General features: G+C 38.4%; 1 protein-coding gene and 1 long non-coding RNA gene across 10 annotated transcripts in view; both read right to left on the minus strand.

The window, feature by feature from the left end:
- The window catches only part of LOC126635861 (uncharacterized), a 1,135,091-nt gene that overhangs the window by 454,704 nt on the left and 658,872 nt on the right, over positions 1-21,515 (minus strand). The window lies entirely within an intron of this gene.
- Positions 1-21,515, minus strand: part of FHOD3 (formin homology 2 domain containing 3) — a 387,674-nt gene that overhangs the window by 340,574 nt on the left and 25,585 nt on the right. For all 9 annotated transcript variants that reach the window (XM_050307337.1, XM_050307354.1, XM_050307309.1 and 6 more), the window contains exon 2: positions 8,675-8,781. In XM_050307337.1, the coding sequence (XP_050163294.1) occupies positions 8,675-8,781 (107 nt within the window). The remainder of the gene's footprint in view (positions 1-8,674; positions 8,782-21,515) is intronic.

Consider the following 21,515-nt stretch of genomic DNA (forward strand, 5'->3'; position numbering starts at 1 on the left):
TTCAAAGCAATGTCCTACTGGTTTAAATGTCCATTTACATTTTCTCAGAATGTAATTAATTTTACCAGACTCAGCAAGAACTATTTTAAAAACCTGTCCTACTTTGCAGTAGAGCATACATATGTGTATGTAAGCACATAAAGTCTACTTTGCACTGATCAACATACTACTTTGTGTTTCTTTCTGCTTTTTGGAAGTTTTCCAACAGCATCATATTTGGCAAGGGCTTCTTTGTAACTTGACATACAAATTCTTAAATATAAAACACTGCCCTCAGGCCGCTTACTTCTCCATATTAATTCCACTCCAGAAATGGGCTTTACATTTATTGCTGGGCCATCAAGGCCTTTGCTAGCAAGCACAATTACAGTGCAGTAAACGTGAAATAAATTTCTGTTTTGCTGTGGTCTTAACCCTGGCAGTAGTCACTAGTTTTCACAGCTTCATTACCGGAGATCCTGGGCTAGTCAGAGATTTGCAGAGGTTTAAGCTGTTAGCTCACAACCGGAGGTTAAATTGGAGACAATTTTATCAGAAGCAGATTACCACCTTAGTTTAATCGTTGCTAAAACAAACACACCCCACACACCAAGCACACAGACAAATGAATTGCCATGAATTCCCATGGGGTAAAACAGAGCGTGAGTTACACAAATCTCCCCTGCGATTACCACAGGGTAGGAGCAGGCACAAGAATTGTTGCCATGGAATAGGAAGTGTAGCTAGTTCACAGCTTTTACTAATTACCCAGCACAAACTCACCCAGCTGCCCACACGCTCCAGGCAATTGCACTGCAATACTACACCAGTTTGCACCAGCAGACAGCGAATGTGCATGGTGTTGTTGCTGTCCCATGTTTGGATTCTCAAATCAATGGTTCTAGTTGCCACAGGAGCTGAGTTCAGAGTAGTTCTATAGTGCTTTCTGGCAGCCCTACGTGAAGCCCTGCAGACAATGTGTTTATGGAGAGAGGAAGGGATTTCCTCCTCACGAATTGAAGAGAAACACATTTCCAAGCCTCAAGAGCTGCTCACTTAGCTTATAGCCTCGTCATCGAGGAGGAGGGCAGAGTGCAAACACAGCTATTAAGGAGCTTCAGTGTTAATAAAATTAAATGGTTTTAAATAGAACATCTGGCATCAGCTGTTTCCATAAGCTGTTTTTATTTAAGTTTCCACCATAAAATATTGAACTTCTCAGCTATTTTCACATGTAAACCTGGATGCCAAATTAGGCTATCTCTAAAGAAGTTGTCCAAGGAAAAACTGTAAGAATTATTCACACGCTTTTTGGTTTGGCACTTTATTTGGCCTGGGAGAGAGCTAAGCACAACAATATTTCTGCAACACAGCTTGCAATGGAAATGATTTTTGAAGAAAACCACTCTTATTGCATTTATTTGCCAGTAGTAATCACTAAAATTCAAAAATAGCAGATCTTCAAACATTTCCACAGGTACCTTGGTACAGAGATAGATTTTTCCCTCAACAACAGAGATGTCTGAGTAAACTCTGGGGCAAAGTGGGAGAGAAATAGACAGCTGTTGCAGCATCGGCAAACAAAGTTCTAAAATCATGAGTCAAGTTCTCAAAAAAACCCAACAGGAAAATATGTTCACAAAAAAGAAAACCATGCCCCCCCCCCAAAAAAAAACAAAAAAAAAAAACCAACACAAAAAAAAACACCCCACACAACTCATGGAACAAAACCAGATTGCAGGAACAATTCAGGACATGGGTTAAGAGGACTGTGTCCCTTCACATTTCACAAGTGTGAACTCCAAGAGCTGCCCATGACCTGCCCAAGTCAGGTCTACCAATTCCAGGCTGCTGCTCCGCTCAAACCAAAACCACGCAGAGAGGAAAGACCTCGTGAAGCCTCCTCACCCAAGTCAAGGAAGGCGCTACTACAGATGCTGGCTCCTCAGTTGGAAGGAGTGTGGTACAGTTTCGAAGACTGTGGCACTTGGAGAAGGGCAAAGCCAACTCTGCTTCCCTTTGAAGGACATATTCAGCATATCAGTCAAAGTTAAGACTATGCAGTATCGCCACCTTTTTTTGTATGCTGTTTGGCTGAAGGTTATCCATCTAGACTGGAATGAAGTTGTAAGGTGTATGGACTCCACCCCCATTTTACAACCCCAGACTTCAGCTTCACACCACAGATAGTTGTGATGGCTGTAATTTCTGCTCTTACTGTCACACTCCATCTCCCTGCTGGACAGCCAACCAAAGCTGGGGACCACAGGTTCTTTTCACAAGCCCATGGATCTTACACCTTGAGTCCTTTGGTGCAAGCAAAGTAGCTTGCAGTCTCTGACCCAAATACATGCAGTAAGAGATTTACTTCTACACCATCAAGGCAGCTTTAAAGCTGCATTTTACACTTACACATCAGTATTAATTCTTTAACTACAAAAGTAGTAGTATTTCATGACAAGTAAGAAACCTTAATTCGACAACCATTTCTGCACAAGACATTGTGCCAAGCAGATCCACTGACAAGAAATCCTTATCTCATAACTGATCAATAATTTCCAAGGTAGAACTTTAAACTGTTAATTGTCTCCATCTTACTGTCAGAGCACATTCCTCAAAGCCACATGTCTCATTTGTCAGGCCTACAAAATATATGCACATTTGCATAATTATTTTGATTACATGCTCTGGAAGCGTGAATGCTCAGAGATGCCTAGCCTACTTTGCTCTAGCAAGGAAACCTTCTCTTGGGTTAAAGACAATAGAACAGACCTGTAATTTTATTTCATTTTGCTGTCAAGGGTTATCGCAAAATAACTACAAAAACAAATTTCTACAGTTCCACCTAAAGATTAGTTTCAACATTCTATCTTTTTTCTTTTATAAAGAAAAGAAAGACATCTTCTTAGGATTAAAAATTATGAAGTTAAAAAGCTGCATAAAGTTTTGAAAACATAGGTAGTAAAAGCTACTTTCCACCAACTTTGTGAGGGTATTAAAAAAGCATCAACTTAGTCATGCAGAAAAACAGTGTATTTCATTAGGAATGTGAAATCTTAATCTTTATGGTCATTTATTCTGCAACAGTAAAGTTTTAGCTAAGCATACTTCAAAATGTGGTTCAACACTGTAATCCAATACATGATAGACTGAAATACTGCTACCTTGTAAAAAGTCTTACACCCTCCAAAAATTACCATAACCTCTTAGCTCAGTTTTTTTGGGTTTTGGTTTGGTTGTGGGATTTTCTTCCTTGCTTTGTTGCATGCTTTTTACTGTGACCATTCATTACATTTTGCAGCTTGAGTATTTAGTCAAACTAAGAACTAAATATGACAGAAATCAAAATATTTGCGTGGACTAATACATTCTTCACACCATGACTAAATAATTTCAATAAGCAGTAGCAGTCTCTACTGTTTGTATCAACACAATGATAGTCTTCCACAGGCACTCCCTTATTTTTCTTCCTGTTGGAACTGAGAAACATTATGGAAATGACATCTAGACAAAACATGGAGAGAAATCTATCACAAATTGAGAGCATTTTCTAACATTGAACAAACACAAGTACACTCTGTTCAAGCTAATACAAAATCAGCATAGAATCTACAAGTTTGCAGTACTGTTTTAAGAAATGAGCCACACCATTTTTGTTAGACAAAAAAAACAAATTAACCTTCAAATGCATCCCCAACTTCCTTATGTAAACAAGTGACAAAAAGTTTTCATGTTCACAACTGTGCTATTTGCAAAGTCTAAGGGGGTAAAACACAGTACATAAGCAGGAAAAGAGTATGTGAGATCACTGCCAGACTTCACTGCCTTCAACATTCTGAATCAAGCCCAGAACGAACAGCAGCAGCAAGAGGGAAATGGTCTGTCATCCAACTTAAATGTGGCTCACCCAGTCAAAATGGCTTGAGATAGGGCATCTAGAAGGAATACAAGAACACTAGCACTTAAGTGATTTGTCAGGAGTATTTTAAAACAATCTATCTGCTGAACATAAGTCTTGAAAACATATTCCCTGAGGAAATCTCCACTGTGCACAGCATACCATCTGAAGAAACTGTTCTGCAGTTTAGGATTGTGTTACCTTGTGGGCAACCATTAGGGCCTGTTAAGGCATGTCCATAAAAAGAACTTTAGTAATTCTATGGTAATTTAAATGCATCAACTTCTTTACAGTTCTTGCTTGCTGTGTAAAATCACAAGGAAACACAAAGGAAAGGACCTACCTGTCATGGAAGCAAGTGGAGAAAAAAAAAAAAAAAACAACTGACCAACCCAACAACCAAACTAACCATTCCTTGAACAGAAAGCCAGTTTTCTACATCATCTTACTGACCCTTTCCCTAATTGCAACATCTTCTGCAGGACCAGCTTCATTATTTGGCCACCTCCATTCCAAAAACAACCCCCATAGAAAAATTATCTGATTCTTCTGAATCCCAGAGCTATTCCCAAGGGTACAAATGGCAGCACTAAAGTTGGGGAGTCAGGAAAGCAGTTCCATGCCCACGCATTTTGCTCTCAGACTTAGCCCTAGAGGCTATGGGGACATGTGTGTAGGGTTTTCTCCTTCCTTAAACAGAAGTTTAGATTCTGCTGGAGTAGATGGCAACTCTTTTCTCTATATTCAGTAACAGAAGATAATTCATTTTAAATTGCATGAGTACATGTGTTTCTCATACTGGTTATTTACAGATACACATTATAAACCTCCAGCCTAATTGCCACCATCCTTTTCTTTCCTTTTGAAGAAAAATCCATGTTTTTCACTATGCTCATCCAATCCTTCACAGAGAAAATAAATACTCACAGCCTCTCACACCAATACAAATTTTTAAGAACATGTTTTCTGCTTGTTTTCTTTTACTCATAAGTCTCCTTTCAACAGTGTTTAAAAAACAAATAAATATCTTAATCATTTTTCCCTGGGCAAACAGGAACTTCTGGCAAAAAAGATGCTGAAAACAGCCAGATTGCAGGACATTCCTGTCACTCTGAATAGAAGTTTCCACAGTTGAGGTTCTAAAATTTTAAAAATGCCATGAATATCCAGCTACTAAAGCCTTCACTCAGAATTCAGCAAGCTTCAATGATCCTGATGAACACAACAGCTTCAGTATGGCAGAAAGGCAGGTCCTGAGGTAGCCTAATCTCAGAAAATTAAAAGCTTTGAAGATTAAGAGCAGGACCTTGAAATGACCCAGACAGAAAAAGAGAGAGACTAAGTGGTTTCTGCAGCCAGTCCCTCCCAGACAGCGTGCTGCTGCTAAGCTCCCAAGGCCTGCAGCCGGATGCTCCAGTTTAGGAACCCTCCAGCTCAGCACTTTGGTCTCAGAACTGCAAGGCCCAAAAATTGAGTTTATGGAGTTTAGGTTGCTAGAAACATAGGATACAGAAAGACATTACTGACTGCATTTGTTACCCTATGTCTAGAATATTCAATTTTTCTGAACAAGATCATGAGTTGCATTTACCCTGAAGCAACAATGTTACTAAGTCACAAATAAAGTTCCAGTAGTTCTTGTTTATTTTTATTTCTCTCACAAAACACGGGCAAAAATGGGATGCAGAAATCCAGTTGAATCCTCACCACTGAGGACACCAAGTTCATTGCACTTCAACAGATAAATTCCGGTTTTACACCCTAGGATGGTCCTATGCATTTTCCACAGCACTTTTTCACTGATTTGTTCTGCAGCTCACAGTTCCCAAAAATGTCCGATCCTTTCCTGCCATGCTGTTGACAAGTCAGGTGCCTCCCTTTCTTCATTTTCTGCATGATCAGTACTTGCTTGTCCTTAGCCAGTTACTCCTAAATGCAAGGTTTTGTACTTCACTGACCTGCATCCCACATTAGCAGAGCAAAGCCCTAGGATTTCGGGACTCCAGTATGTAAGTTACCGGGTGTGCACATGTCAGGGAGATAGAACCAAACACCCTCAACCTCAAGTTAACCTCACAACCATCAAGTTAAAGCTTAACCTCCATACTGCTGGGTTAGCACAAGTTTGAAATATTCAAGGCAAATATACCACTTGTACCTACAAGCACCTCAGAAAAGGTGCTGAACGTAGCATCTCCCCTGGGCAATCTTCCCTTCTTCCCTCTGCAGCAGGACACATCTTTTTGTGCTTCTATGTGTTTCACTTGCTGATTTACTTCCCAACATCTCCTTCATTCTTCCTTCTTTCCATTTTCACCACTTCAGCCTTTGCAACCCCCCGCCTATGTAATTTATTACAAAGGTAAGAAAGCAGGGTCTGAAGGAGGGCTGTAGTGGGAGGACACCACAGAAAGATGGTTCACAACTGCTATAATGGCAACATCTAACACAGCCTGTCCTGATGTTGCACCTAAAGCAGGCAGCTGAAAAAGAGCACATCCTATTGACCCACAATTACCGAGGAGAGGGACAACTTCAGAGAGCAGGGCAAAGATCAGTGAAGATGAGGGCTACGTACATGACAACAACAGACACAGTAGTTGTTCTCTTTCATCTCACAAAACTAATTTCAAAAGATAATTAAAATATTTATTTGTAGTCCAAGCTTTTGTTAGGCACCTTTGTGGCACACAGTTTCCTATCTCTTTTTCACCTTTGCACAGGAATGAAGGATCTCATGGCAGACTTCACATTACTCAGCAGGACAAGCCATCGGAAGAAGTAATTACTCAAATGACAACAGATTGCACAGTTAAGAGGAAGCTTGTGCACATATGTACATAAAAGTATATCCTGATTTTTGAGCTCAAAACAACACAGTAAACATGCAACTCCAAGCAGCACACTTAGTTCCATACGTTTTATTTCTTTTTTTTTCATAGGATGGTCACCGCACAGGAAATTCAAGTCATGTTTCAGGAACAATTCCTATCATTGATTTTTATATGCCCAACAGAAGCATAAAAATAAAACAAGGTGTATGGTAGCTTTCCATTTCAGGTGCAAAGTCTGGCAGGAAAAGCACCAAGGGGTCTCTCACTTGCCAAATTGCTTGGTGGTGCCGAATTGCTACTGTGGGGTGTCAAAAGTAATGAAGTTTAAAATTACTAGAATTATTACAGATACACCAATGAAAGGGAAAGAAATGTGACTTAAACATATTGCTAAAAAAAAAAAAAATCCCAACAAAATTTTTCCTTCATCTTACTTGCTTTGAACTCATTATAAAGTCAGTTGGAAATTAGAACTTGCTGTTCTTTGCAGTGATTTTTACCAGTTCTGCATAAAACTGAGGACTAGATCAGCTTCTACACTCGAAACTCCTACATTGCATGGAGAAGGAGGCTCAGTTCAGCTTGTACTGGCTACCTTTCTATCAAAGAACTCTCTTTAACTGGTTTCTAACAGAACAGTTTTTATCTTCCAATGGTTATAAAAACATGCCTCAAACTGGTAGATGTCAACAAGATATGAGCAAATGCACACACGAATATTTGTAACATATTATTTAAAATTCTTCTCTACATAAAACAATCTTCAGAGTCACAGTTTAAATTTGTAAGAATTATTCATCAAAGGCAACACAGTTATCAGAAAAAGTAGAGAAAGCAGTATAAGCAAAAGAACTGCATGTCTGTTAAAAAGCCCTGGCAATTCAATATGCAGTTAATTATCAGGAAAAAGTTTTTCACCCAGAGAGTTTTTGGACCCTGGAATAGGCTCTCCAGGGAAGTGGTCACAGCACCAAGCCTGTCTGAGTTCAAGAAGCGTTTAGACAACGCTCTCAAACACACAGTGGGATTCTTGGGGTGTTCTGTGCAAGGTCAGAAGCTGGACTCAGTGATCCTGATAGGTCCCTTCCATTTCCACATATTCTTTAATTCTATGCTTTTATGAATTTTCTTCTGGAGCAGCTACATTACTCACATGTGTGAAATCTACGCCAAACACACCTATAAAATAATTCCAACTATCCAGTCCAATATAATAACCAGCAAGGCAAAAATAGATCCAGACATTCTGTTCATTTTATATCTTAACCAAGACAACCAGCAGAAAGGTCCAGAAAAAGAAAATTCTTCAAAAAAACCCAAATTGTATATATTCATTCATACAAACACACACTGAAGCTAACTTTTGCTTTCACTTTCAGTTCTCAGATGATAATGGAAAGATGTGTCATAGCAATCCATGTGGGCCAGCAATCATTAAACAAAAAGAAAACAAACAAGGAGAATATTCAAAAACAACATGCACCCCCATTCCCTGGGCTGGCTAAATCAATTCCAGGAATGAAAAAAAGAAATCAATACAGGCTTTTTCTTCAAAAATATAAATGGTGGACTTAAATATCAAGGCACAAAGAAATTGACATTATAACTTCAGAAGCACTACCCCAATATAAACCTCTACAATGACTATTATTGTAAGACAGGTCTCAGAGTTCTCAGAACCAGCCATCCTCATTTATCAAGTTCCAAAGAAATATAAAATCTTACTAGACTATTGAAGACATTCATATTAATATATTTCTCTACAGTATGCCATCTTCTTTTAGAGAAACTGTAAGAGTGAACATAGATAGAGAGGTATAAAATTCTTATTCATACAAATGGGCAGACATATGGGCATACAAAGATCTTTGTCTTTTTATCTTTTCTGTTCCTATCCTCATCTGAACACACTCTCCTGAAAACTCAATGTTTATTTATCTAAATATAGTAAATATTTACTTACCCAGCATCCTCCTGGAAGCCTTCTAATTCATCTCTTTGTTCTGCGAGGGTAGATTCTAGATCCAGATAGGTACCGTTGTGAGACAATTGAAGGGTGCAATCATCAAGCTGTAGAGCAAAATTCAGACCATTAGATTACAGCAGTCATTCTCTAACATTACATTTCCATTTTCTGGGTCCCCAGAAAAACCTCCCTAAAACAAACCAGGTGTTGCAAGCAGATAAGAAAAATGGGGGCTGTTTGGCAATTTATGTAATCCCATGTCCATGTTCACTAGACCACGCTTGGTCACAACTATATCAAACCAACTAAAAAACACAGAAAAATTTATTTCAACATACAGGAAGAGAATAAAAGGGTTTTAGCATGGTGCCTTTAAAGTGCTATACAGAAAGAGAAATTAATTCAAATGTATATGTAGGATATGAATGACTTTTCTTTGTTCATACAGTACATTTATAAGTACAGTTCAAGGCCTCCAGATGATGGTAGAAGGAACAAGGAGGTTTTTTTGTGAGATACTGAATTTGCCCTGAGGAAGGATACAGCCAAGGAACACTGCAAAATGCGGCAGGCAAAATTTGGGGTCCTGCAGCAATGGGGAGTACAGTCAACCAAGACATAAATATTTCTGGCATTCTGTTTTTAAGGCAGACACTAACTGGCCTCAGAGGTTGCACGGAAGACCTTCCGAGGCACTGTGGGGGGAGGACTGGAAACCTACGCCAACTTCCTACAAAGGTACTGAGGGAAGCAAAGCCCAGACCTGAAAGCAGGAACCTGCCTGCAGTGATGCTTAAGAGGAAGGGAGTAATTAATAAACCCTCTTTATTTCTACCTTGTCTTCCCTCATCTTCAAGTTTTCCATTAATTGTTCCAGCTGTTGTTAAAAAGAGCCAGATTTTACCAAAGTTAGTAAAGAAATTTTCTGGGGTTTTTTTTGCAGGGAGCTCATCACACAAGAATCAATGCCGGTGATCATGTGACTACTACCAGTTGCTTATAGAATATTTAGTCTGCCTCTTCATCCTGGTTGGGTGGTCTATAACAGACTCCTACCAGGATACCTGCCCTGTTGGCCCTCCCACTGATTCTTATCCATAAACACTGGACATTACCATTAAGATCAAGACACTCACTAAGATACAGACTCATCCCACCAAGTCTCTGTGGTGGCAACTGTCACAGTTTTCCTGCTGCACCATGGCTTCCAGTTCCTTCTGTTTGTTGCCCATGCTGTGTGCATTGGTGTAGATGCACTTCAGATGGGTAATCAATCCCGCTGCCTTTTCAGGGGGAGAAGCTCCAGTTCCTGCATGACCACTCTCAGAAACTTCTGCAGTTTTTAGCACATCGATAACCCTTGCATCCCTTGCTGCCACATGATCTCCATCCCCTACCTCTAACAAGACAGCAGACCAAAGGACCTCACTAGCACACTGTCTCTCAAACAGTGACAAGCCACCTCCAGGCTTGTCTTCAGTGATCATGATTTTATCCCCTTTCCCCTGAAAAGCTTGTTTAAAGCTCTCCCAGTGAGTGAGGCTTGCTAAGATGCGCAAAGATCCTTTCTGCCCTTTGAGACAGGTGTACCCTGTCTGTTGCCAGCAGGCTCAGTGTCATGTAAATTGACCCATGATCAAAGAACCCAGAATGAAGATACTTCATTCCTCTGGATTTAGCAAAAACAAACTGACAGGTTCTTTGCATGCCTCCATCTACGAAAAGGCAACCATGGCAATGGTGGTGTAACCATACATCCATACTGCAAAGGCCACTTTGGGAAGGGGAGAATATTTAACACCATACTTTACGTAAAAATTCTGCCACAGGTGGCTGCCAATGACAGTCTGAAGGGGTAAGCAAGGGTCTGAAACACCCAGTGACTCAAGGAAAGGAAATTACAAGCCTTTATCACATCCATGGATTTTTCTTTCTGCTCTTTTTAACACCTAGAAAGAAAATCAGTTAAAAACTATCCTTGATGAATTACCTCTTTTAACTTCCCATCAAACTTTTGATTCCCAGTAAGCTGTTCAGGAAAAGCATACTAAGCAGCCACTCTTCTTATCTGGCAGACAATAACTAAACTTAGTCACTCAGTTTCCTGTCACTGATTTATACATGCAAGAAAAGAAGACAAATGGTGTATTCTCGATTAGTTACATTGGAAATACTGTAAAAAAGCTCATTTATCATTAGTGATAGAGTGCAACTTTGGGATTAGTCCACACCACTATGCTTTGCACTGTTCGCAATCTGAAAGAAAAGTTCATCCTCTGAAGAAAGAGAGAGAAGGTCAAGTTGTATTTCAAACTAGCCCACTTTTTTTGCTTTCCTTCCCTCCCCCCACAGCTCCCCCAGGAAAGAAGTCAGTCATTAAGTAAGGTCACATAAGTTTTTATTCTGATTCCTGGGGATTAAAGAAAGCAAAAAAACCTGCAAGCACAAGCCCCTAATATTAAGAATAACAACACTATTGCTACTCTGTCTCTTTCCAAAGGACATTATTAACCTATACTAATTTAAAATATACTCTTTAGATAAGAAAAACTAAATACTACTCTGGGAAACTTTTTCCCAGTAGTTCAGGGTATATAATGAAATGCTAATTTATTCAAAGTAATGCCAAAAGGCAAACTGCTAATTAGATAAATGTTCTGCTTTCACTATGGAGATTAGGAGATTTGCCCACAATTTCCATTTATACTGCACAATTAGGGAAAAGAAACTCTGTTTCACTAATATCTTGTGACTTTAGTGTATAAAAAGCACGATGAGAACAGGAAGTCCCTCATGTAGAAAATAAATAAAAGTAGTACACTCTACCTATGTTCATCTCATTTTCATAGTTTCAGCTGAACATAGTACACATTCAGGCTTTAAAGCACTGTACATTGCATCTTGTATCTGTTAATAGGAGTTGGAGTAATGGGAGAATTGGTAATATCTTCTATTTCCATTACTTAATGCTGAGTCTTGCCAAAAAGCTGGTTTGTTTCTTCTCTTACATGTGTACACACAAAGATGGAAGGGAGTAAAACAACACTTTTAAAGTATTAAGATAATAAACTCTAAAATCCTTCTTATACAGGATCACTTTGCTACTCTGCCTCCAAGCTTCACTTGTATATTTTACAGGCAGAATACAAAAAGAGAAGCCACCTTATGAATTATTTTTAATTAGTAAATTGCCTGCCTTTTTCAACACAAAGGACAGCTGATGTTCACTCATTAGGGCTTATTAGTAACAATTCAGGATGTTGGACTCTTCCCTCTGCTCAATGTTAATCCCATGTTTATCTGCTACACATCACTTCTCCCGTCTCTGGAGACCCTCACAAATGGCCCCATCTAGTTCATTCATTACATGCTTTTCCCATTGATTATAATTCACATTAAATTCCTTATGAACAACCACCTTCTCTTAGAAAAATCAAAAGGCAGAATCCATAAAGACACTGTTTCAAAGAACATTTAACTAAGCTGTATTACATCATCATGGATGAGACCTCTACTCAGTATTTTAGAAATTAGTTTTGTTTATTTCACTCTCCTCTTCTCAAGTCTGTTTAGTCTTTCAGTATTCCTTACTGGCCCAAAAATTCCAATCTCAACTCATTTATAGTACTGTCGAAGAGCTGAGATTCTCCAAGATCAGTTTCAAAATCTTACAAAACTATTTATTCTAAAAATCTCTTACCAGTCCCTTCAAATCATTTATGATTTTTTTCATCACACTTTATTGCCCAGAGGAGCCAAAAGATTCAGAAAGTAATTTACATGCAACTCATCCTGTAGGCTTTACAGCAATTTTGCATACTTTCCTACAGTCACATTAAAAGAATATTACAGATATCATGGAATCATGAACAAAAACACATGCCATCAGATGGGATAAATGTAATGCTACTTCTTCGAATCAAACACAGGGTTACTCCATCATCAGTCTTCTGCAAAATTTCAGGTTTTCTGATTTTAGCTTCAGCATCAAAACCCATATCACAAGCATCCCTAAAGCGATTAAAAAAAAAAAAAGTGTTCAATTACATTCTTATCTTCTCAAATTAAGTTTCTTGAGAAAATATCCATGGCATATTTTTGAATCCCTATGGACATTTTCAAAATCTCTTGTCTCTACAGAGGGTAGGTATACCAAGGCATAGTCTCTTTCATAGGACTGGAAAAACAAAACCACATGTAACAGTCAACAAAAAAACTGTTTCAGTCAGAATCACCAGCTGTGGATAGTCAGAGCTATCCCTTAGGTTTACATGAAGGAAGCGAGGGGAATAAGACTGCCTTTATAGAAGTCTTACTCATTAAAAATGTAACAGATGTGCTAATTATCATCTTCGGTTTCATACTGACATACTAAGATCTGTACTCTGTCATGACAAGATAGGTAGGTGCTTAGGTTCTGATTCACTGATTTGTAGCTGTCTGTTTGGACAAGAGGAGGACCTGGAAAAGGCATTTTAGGTGTTACCGACCTCACTAGCTACTCACTGACCAGAAACATAGAAATAGCGAGAGAATCATATGTTTCTATAAAACAGCCTGAAATGCACGTAGAGCTAATAAATTAAACTAGTTTTTTCTGTAATAAATACTCCAAAACAAGAACAGATTGATATTTGAACCTTCTCAGAGCACAGTTACAGTGGTAACTGGCCCACGCTGTCCGAACACTATAGTACCTATGCTGCGACCAAAACAGACACAAATGGAAAACCATAAAAGCATCATGCACATGCAAATCTAAAAACCACCATCCTATTAGTTCTGTGTATCTATACATATATATATTCCTTTTTTTAATATATATGGGTATATATATATGGATTTATGTCGGAGATGGAGAAAGGAACTGAGACGTAGAAATGAGATCATGATACCTGAGAGAACTTCTGTGCAACTCCTGAAAATCACACCTTCAATACGTTCAAATCATCATTGGAGCTGTGGAGACTTGTGTTTAAGTTCATGTGTTATGCATTATTTATTTGCACCCTTTATTGTACCTTTTGTTTAATCTTTTATATGGAAATTCCCCTTTGTTCTATATTCCATGTTTATCCCTTTTTCCCGGATTTGTATCCCACTGCTGTATTGCAACATTTCCTTACTGGGTTGGTTCTTTCATAGTTAGCAATCCCCATCTAAGGTTAAAGCCATTTCCTTCTATCCTTATATGTCCCTCATTTGCATGCTCCGCCCTGAGCCCACCTACCTTTCCAGCACCTTCTCCCCACATCCTGTATAAACCAGTGCACCCCTTAATAAAAGGCCATTTTTCCTTCTCTTAGTCCGTGGTCAGACCCTTATTTCCCCCAGGCTGTGAGATTTTTAGTATGCATGCATCTTAGATATTTTTCCCTGCAGTTTTCGAAAAAGTAATAATTGCCTGAATTTGAGAGACACATCCCTGAGCCAAAAGTTGAGCCAGAAGGAAAGACACAGCTTTGTTGGACAAGCCAGAGTCAAACAAGTGTACAAAAAGGCCAGAACTTCAGGACAGCATCATCCACTGTCTGCAATCACAACATACTTTTCTCTCCTGCAGATTCCTGCTTCATTCACTTCCAAAACATCTCCAGAAAATGAGACAGGTCACATACACTACTGTGCAGGTGTTCTCACAGCAGAACCATGATGTGCTTTCAATAAGGCAAGGCAAGGTATGAAGAATTAATTAGTATGTGAACGTACCTCTAGTGACCAAATCATAATGTATGTGTCCAAATGAAAAGGTTGCATTTACAGGTTTTTGTTTTATGTACAAGAAATTTGTCTTAAGCGTTGAAATCATCCCCTTGTAAGTATTTAAGATCAAGGCTTTTTTAAAAAATGAAACAGAATGATAGCTACAGCACAGTAGATTTTATTGATGTCCATGTGAGTTATCTCCACAGTGAGAAACTCTTTAAATAACCCTGAAACAGAGTTTTCCCACAGAAAAATGGGAATGTAAGGGAAATGTAAGAAAAATTAAGAGAAAGTACATAAAAAGATCATAAGAGTGTAAATAATATTTAGGCTGTTACATTTATATTACACTTGTTTAAGTTTCACTCAGAGAAGCTGAGCACAATTTGTTATGCAAAATCAAGCAAATATCTGAATTAACAGTTAAAATATGAGAACATTTAAAAGTAGAGCATCCAACTCCCTCATCCTTTGCCATTTAACTCATTACAGGGTAAACCACACCACACAAGAGGAGAAGGGTGTCCTGGCTTCGTTTATAACCAGATAGCAAGGTCAGAGCTGCAGAGCTTGATCCTTGCCTTGCTTCAATGCTCATCCCCACTTCACCAGCACAGCCCTCAGCAGCAAAAGTGCCTATCTGCCAGAAAGCTAAGCAACCCAGTCATGGAAGTGTTCCTTACAGACTGCCAGTAAATCAAGAGCATAGGGCAGAAGTTCAGTTTGTCATCGTCTATCTCAGGTAACCATATCTGACTAGTAGTGGCTAGTCCCAAAATAATGCACACTGCAAGACTATCAAAGCTTAAGAAGACTCAAAAAAGTTCAATAGTAGTACACCAGTGATTATTTTCTTCTTATTTCAAGCACTGACACACAGAAAGAGGTAACACCCATTTTTCTTCATAAAGAAACCCTTGTCACAGTTCAACAGGAAAGCCCATGATTTCTACTCATTTCAGAGTTGAAGGACATGACCAAAAGGAGCAAGGAACAGCATGGGGAAAAAAAGAACAGCAGCAAGACAAGGTGATGATCATCCAGTTACCTGATGCCAATAAATGACTGCTACCATTTTCATAAAATAATTGAATATAAATATAAATAAATAAATAAATATTCAAATAAATATTCAAAGACCATAGAGTTGTATTTTTTCAACAAAAAATCATGAGAAACGCTCTTCCCTTGCCTCCAACCCCCTACTCTGAGAATCTATTCAGAAGAATGTATTTTGGACACATGTCTCTAAATGGCATGACCAGCAGATTGAGGGAGGTGATTCTCCCGCTCTGCCTTTCTGAGACCCCATCTGGAGTACTGCATCCAGCCCTGGGGTACTCAGCAGAAGACGTGGATCTATTGGAGGGGTCCAGGGCAAGGCCATGGAGATGATCAGAGAGCTGGAGCACCTCTCCTATGAAGACAAGCTGAGAGAGTTGGGGTTGTTCAGCCTTGAGAAAAGAAGGCTTTTGTGGAGACCTCACCGAGGCCTCCCAGTACTTAAGGGTGCTTAAAAAAAGAGTTGCATTGGTAGACAGCGATGAGACAAGGGGCACAGTTTTAAACTAAATTAAGAGAGATTTAGATCAGATATTAGGAAGAAATTCCTTAATAAGAATAGAGAGGCACTTGAGAAGATCCCCAGAGAATCTGTGGATGTGCCATCCCAGGAAATGTTCAAAGCAAGATTGGATGGAACCTTAAGCAACATGATCTAGTGGCTGGCATTGCTGCCTGTAGCAGGGGATTGGAATCGGATCATCTTTAAGGTCTTTCTAACCCAAACTAACCCATGGTAAATGCAAAGAAGTTGTTACCAAGTCAGCAACTCATGTGCCAAGGTATACCCAAATGTCCTCTTTATATTAGCTTCTGTTTAAGTAAAAGTGGACATCCTTCAAAAATTCAGCTTAGGCAGTGATCAAGGTTCACATTCATGGGACAAAAGGTCCTACAGTATGAGAGGGGGGGATACACTTGTTTAGTGGTGTTACTACAAATCACCAAAACCAATTGACTCTGAAGCCACTAGCTGAAAGCACAACCAGCGCTCACCAGATTTCCAGTAATTTGAGCTAGAGCCACTGGACAGATTATTTTATTCATTTGGTTGTTTCCAAATTACAGAGAAAGAGAATGAGAAAGGGAGAGATTAGCATAATCCAGTATCAAGCTGCAAAAATGAAAATCCCTCTTCAATTTTAGCTTCTGGCATAGGATCTGAAAATCCTTATCTTACTCAAATGTCTTAGCTCATCATTCATTTAAACATTACTGGGTTACAATTGGTCTTATTAGTGGTGGTGTGCTCCTTTTCCACCTGCAGCATGCTCTGCAGAGTAGGGTTGATGAAAAGCAAAGTTTCTTTACACTCAGATTTCCCTCTCTAAATCTAAGGCCTTGTTTCGCTTTACACATCACAAGTGTGACACATTCACATACTCGAGCTATACAGTTCTTAAACACTCTCCCCTTCTGGTTCAGCTGTTTCCAATACAGTGGGAATCCTGTTACCAAGGCCAACAAGTCTCAGTTTTCCCTTTGCGTTGCCGTATCCTCCCTTCTTTACTAAAACTAATTACTCCATAGGAAAAATCAGAAAAAGTAGCTCTTCCTATTTGCCAGCCCAAAAATATTCCATATTTCTTAGCAAATTGGTACAAACTGATTAGTGTAAATAAATACTAAATACTATAATAAATAAACAATGATTACTGTTTCATTAATGGCCAAGCTTCACACTGAGAATGAACATGCTATTTTCAGAATGCACCATATTTAAATGCTTTTCAAATTTTACTGCAGATCAGCAGATGCAGGTTTTCTGTACTGTCACGTGGCCTGTGGCCCTTCGGTGGCCCTTTAAAACGTAACAAGGTTGCTGTCACTGTTAGTTCTCACAGAGTAATGGAAAATGTAGATGGTCTAATTGCATCTCATAGATCACAGCAAACCCAACACAATATTTATCTGGCTTCAGAGTCATAACCAACTGCTTTCTTGATAAGAGCCTTGGCTTCTCCCTTCTCATGTGAGTAGGTGCTACCCAGTCTGTGCCAACTCATCATTTTGGGCAATGTAAAGGAAAAAGAGCAAAGTGTCTAGCCCAGGACTGATGCCACGTGACCCATCTTGGGGAAAAAGCTCAACATTAATGAGATAAAAGGAAAGCAAGTAATCTGTATGTAAGCCACATGTTAGTGCCCAAAATTAGCAGTGTATACTAAAAACTGCTCTCATCTTCAAGTGTGACAGCAACCCAACACACAACCACCCTAATAATCTAAAAGTCCCTATGTGCTAAATAATGCTATTGCAATTTCTTGAAAGAAAACTAATACTCCTTCCCTCATACCTTTTTTCTTTATAAAGATAACTTTGAAACTCAAAGTACTTTCTACAAAAAAAAAAAAACTTTAAAAATGCAATCAAACCAATACTTTTATGAGGTCAAAATTTTAAAAGTAAGGTTAAGCACAGGCTCTAAGCTTTCTGAATTCTAGCAAACTCACTCTCCCATACTCATTTAGAGTGGGAATAAAAAACTTAATTATTTCCTACATCTGAAACTTTACATTATAACAAGTAATTTAGCATGTAGACTATTCTCAAATTTTTCAGCCCTTGAGGAGTAATTAGCATATCTTGTAGGAGTACTTATTAATGCTAATGCACATCTTATTTATTTTTAGCACAGTAATTGCCATTGTCAAACAACTTCATAAACTTTGTATGCTTTGGAGAGCTTATGGCAGTTGCACTGGCACAGCCATGCCTACACACAAAGTATAATCCAAACTGGGCGTAGGGCAGTCAGAGCACAATTACTTTAAAAAGGAACTGCTACTCTGATATGAAAATGTTGGTATTTTGAAAGTGGCCTGCACTCGTAGTCTGAAACAGCAGCTTTTATCTGTGGCCTGGTAGACACCGCAAAATACTCCTGGGGTCAGGTAATACAGTGCATGAAGTGAAACATAAATGCCACATTAGATCCTCAAGAGCCACTGGAAAAATACACTGCCAATAAAAATATTCTGCTGAAATAACAAAGACATTGAAAACAAACACAGAAAGCTGTTATATTAATATTATGGGTTTCACTTAAGAATAACAAAAGGAAGTTCAGAGTTCAACATTTTGAAACTGCTATTTTAGGGGTCTCTGAAATACAGGCAACACATCACACAGAACATGTAACATGTGGATGCCTACCTGTTGCTGTTCTCAGACAGTTATGTCACTGACTCTCAGACTTTTGGTTCACCATTCCCTTTACCACAGTGCTCCACGGGGAGCAATTTAGAATTTATTAGAGTATCTGCATCCAAGTGTGACACTGTGGCTTTCAACAGCCACCACATAGGCATTGTTAGAAAGCATATGAATGCTCAAAATGTCAATAGCCATGGAAAAGAAAGCCAAATTCATTTAGAGGTGGGTGTTACTGCAATATTTAATATAAACTAAAAAAAAAAAGCTAAGTGAAAACATCAAAAATAATTGAATTTCTGCATGTTGGATGGGGAACTAACATACATTCTTTCCCTCCCACTTAATTCAATAATTTTAAGTTACTTAAATTAGAGCTGACACGCAAACCAAACAGGCAACAGAACTCAGCAAAGTCAAATTTAGAGCATAAAATGCTCCAGCTCTTTAACTAAAAAAAAAAAATAAATTTCTCACAATAAACATAACAAACCTATAGCATGAGAATAACCTAACCTATGCATCCTCTCATAAACTTTTTGGCACCTAGATTCTTCAAATCCCTTTCCGCATCTCTGTTCAGTTTTTCCTATCTAAGAAGAACAAGAGCTAACTCTCCTCACCTTCATGGTTAAGGACATCTTCAGCTGAACAGAAAGAGTGACCATAAGAACAGGATCCTTTATTTGAAAGTATATACAGCTTTTTGGCTGATATGCAGGGGATACCTACAGCTGACATGCTTTCATTACCATTTAGCTGGAATTACTGTGAAGGTATCTAAGGAAATGGAAATAATCTCAAAGAAGAAGATAGATTAAGAAAAGTGAGAGGAGGAGGAGGGAAAGGATTAGTGTCAATGGAGTTTATCATCTGAGGAATCTTTTGTTCACAGTGGGTGTATCTGTGTGTATGAAAAGCACTGAGTTAAAATTTCAGAAATCTTTCTTTTAAAGGTAAGTAGTGGTCTAGGAAGGTAAAAATGGTAACTACTTCATGACAATTCCATCTGGTTTCTTTTGTACACCTGTTATCAAATTGAAGACTGAAATATTTCATATTTGGAAAAGGTTTTTTAAAGTCATGTAGCAGAATGAACCTATAACTTGAAGACTTTTACTCTTAATGCATAACCCTGAGAAAAAGCTTTCTATTAATATCCTCCACTTTGCCTGAGCAGTTAAAAGACACAGGTTGATCTAAGGATTGCATCACTGCTACTCTAACTGCATTTGGGACACTTGGGAACAAGTTGCTCACTATTCTATCACAAAACTGAAATACTGGACTACTTCAGAGCTACTTGCATCATTTATAGATGTGCAGCAAAGCACACAGTAAGTAATAAATGCAATCACCCATTTTCTGCAGTGGTGTTTTCATTGTCATAAGTGACTAAACACCTACTAGACAATACATCACAAAAAGAAGGACACCAACAACTAACCTAATGTGCAGATTGCCTTTCCATCCATATGACCCACATCTGCACTCTTTTAAAAATAGTGCAGCTGAAATGTCAGTCCTGAGATAAGGTGTACTTAAAATCAAGATTTGATAGAAGAGATTATTTGCATCCATGAACACTTCTCTATGGAAAATCAAAGCTAAGGAAAAATGAGAAGGTAGGGACAAGATACCAAGCCATTTGAAAACCTAAAGCAGGGAGGTTTAGGGAAAAACAAGACAGCTGCAGAGGGAGAGGAGTAGGTAGTAGTTCTGAAACAACAGCTACTAGTTGCTTTAACGGCTCTAGTAAAATTCACAGAGTTTTGAGGGCCAGGGAGATGTAGAGTTGATAAGAGTCAAAGACTGAGTCAGTAAAAACAGCAAACACCAAAATACTAGCACAAACCCCTGGGTTATGATACAGAAAAACACATTAAACACATTCACACGAAAGATTTGTGTGAAATCTAAAAGAAAATAAAGTATGGTAGGATTACCAAGGAGAACATAATACACTTGTCAACAGAATCATTTTTCAGAATTAGCCTGAACCTTGGAGGTTTAAATGAAAGCTTTGGTATACTAACAATATTCTAATGAGAACAGTCATCAACTCTTCCTAATAGTTAGACCACCTCTTAAAGGCTTTGTGGTTTCTAAACTAAACATCAATTGGGATGTTATTAAAAGAGCATGATTAAAGTTTGTAAGAATGAAATTCAATATAAGAACACTGAAAAAATGGTGAAAATACATGTACCCTGCAGACTCTCTTTTTAAGGTAGAGATTTTATAAAAGCACAAAGGATCTCAAGTCACATTTTCTACCCCTGAGCAGAATTTATTTGGCACTTGTTCTTCATCATTTATTTTTTTTAATCATTCATTTCTTCCTTGTTTGATTAGCTGCCAAACAGTTTCAGCCCCCAGCTTTAAAACAGTTGTCTGGACTAGAACAGGCAAACAAAAAAACCCTCTGCATTCATTAGGATAACATCTGCATAACACTGAAACAAAAAAAAAAAAAAAAAAGAAAAAAAAACACTCAATGCAGTTACAAGTAAAATAAGTTTGTGGGGAAAGAATGAATACAACACTACCAGTCGTACCTCAACAATATTCATTCCTAGGTTACACTTTGATCACTCTGTTTCAACAGACATTAAGAAAATAAGTAGAAATAAACGGCTTTACTAATAAACTCCTGGTCTATTTTCCTCGTTAGTGGACAGGCCCAAACGGTACCAGAGAAGACAAGGTGATGCCCTAAGAGAACAAAAAGACTGAAATAGTTCGGGGAAATAGCAAGAGAGGATCATGGTACTCAAGAACAATGACACAAAAAAAGTTAATTGCGCTTTTAGCCTGAAAGAAATGCAAAACAGTTTAAAAGGGAACATTCACTAAAGAACAAAATGGGCCAATAAAGCTTATTATTAGAGTTCAAAACTTAGAGATCACATACCAT

The sequence above is a fragment of the Myiozetetes cayanensis genome, unplaced genomic scaffold (genome assembly GCF_022539395.1).
Source record: "Myiozetetes cayanensis isolate MyiCay16 unplaced genomic scaffold, myiCay2020 scf1, whole genome shotgun sequence".
NCBI classification, from domain to species: domain Eukaryota; kingdom Metazoa; phylum Chordata; class Aves; order Passeriformes; family Tyrannidae; genus Myiozetetes; species Myiozetetes cayanensis.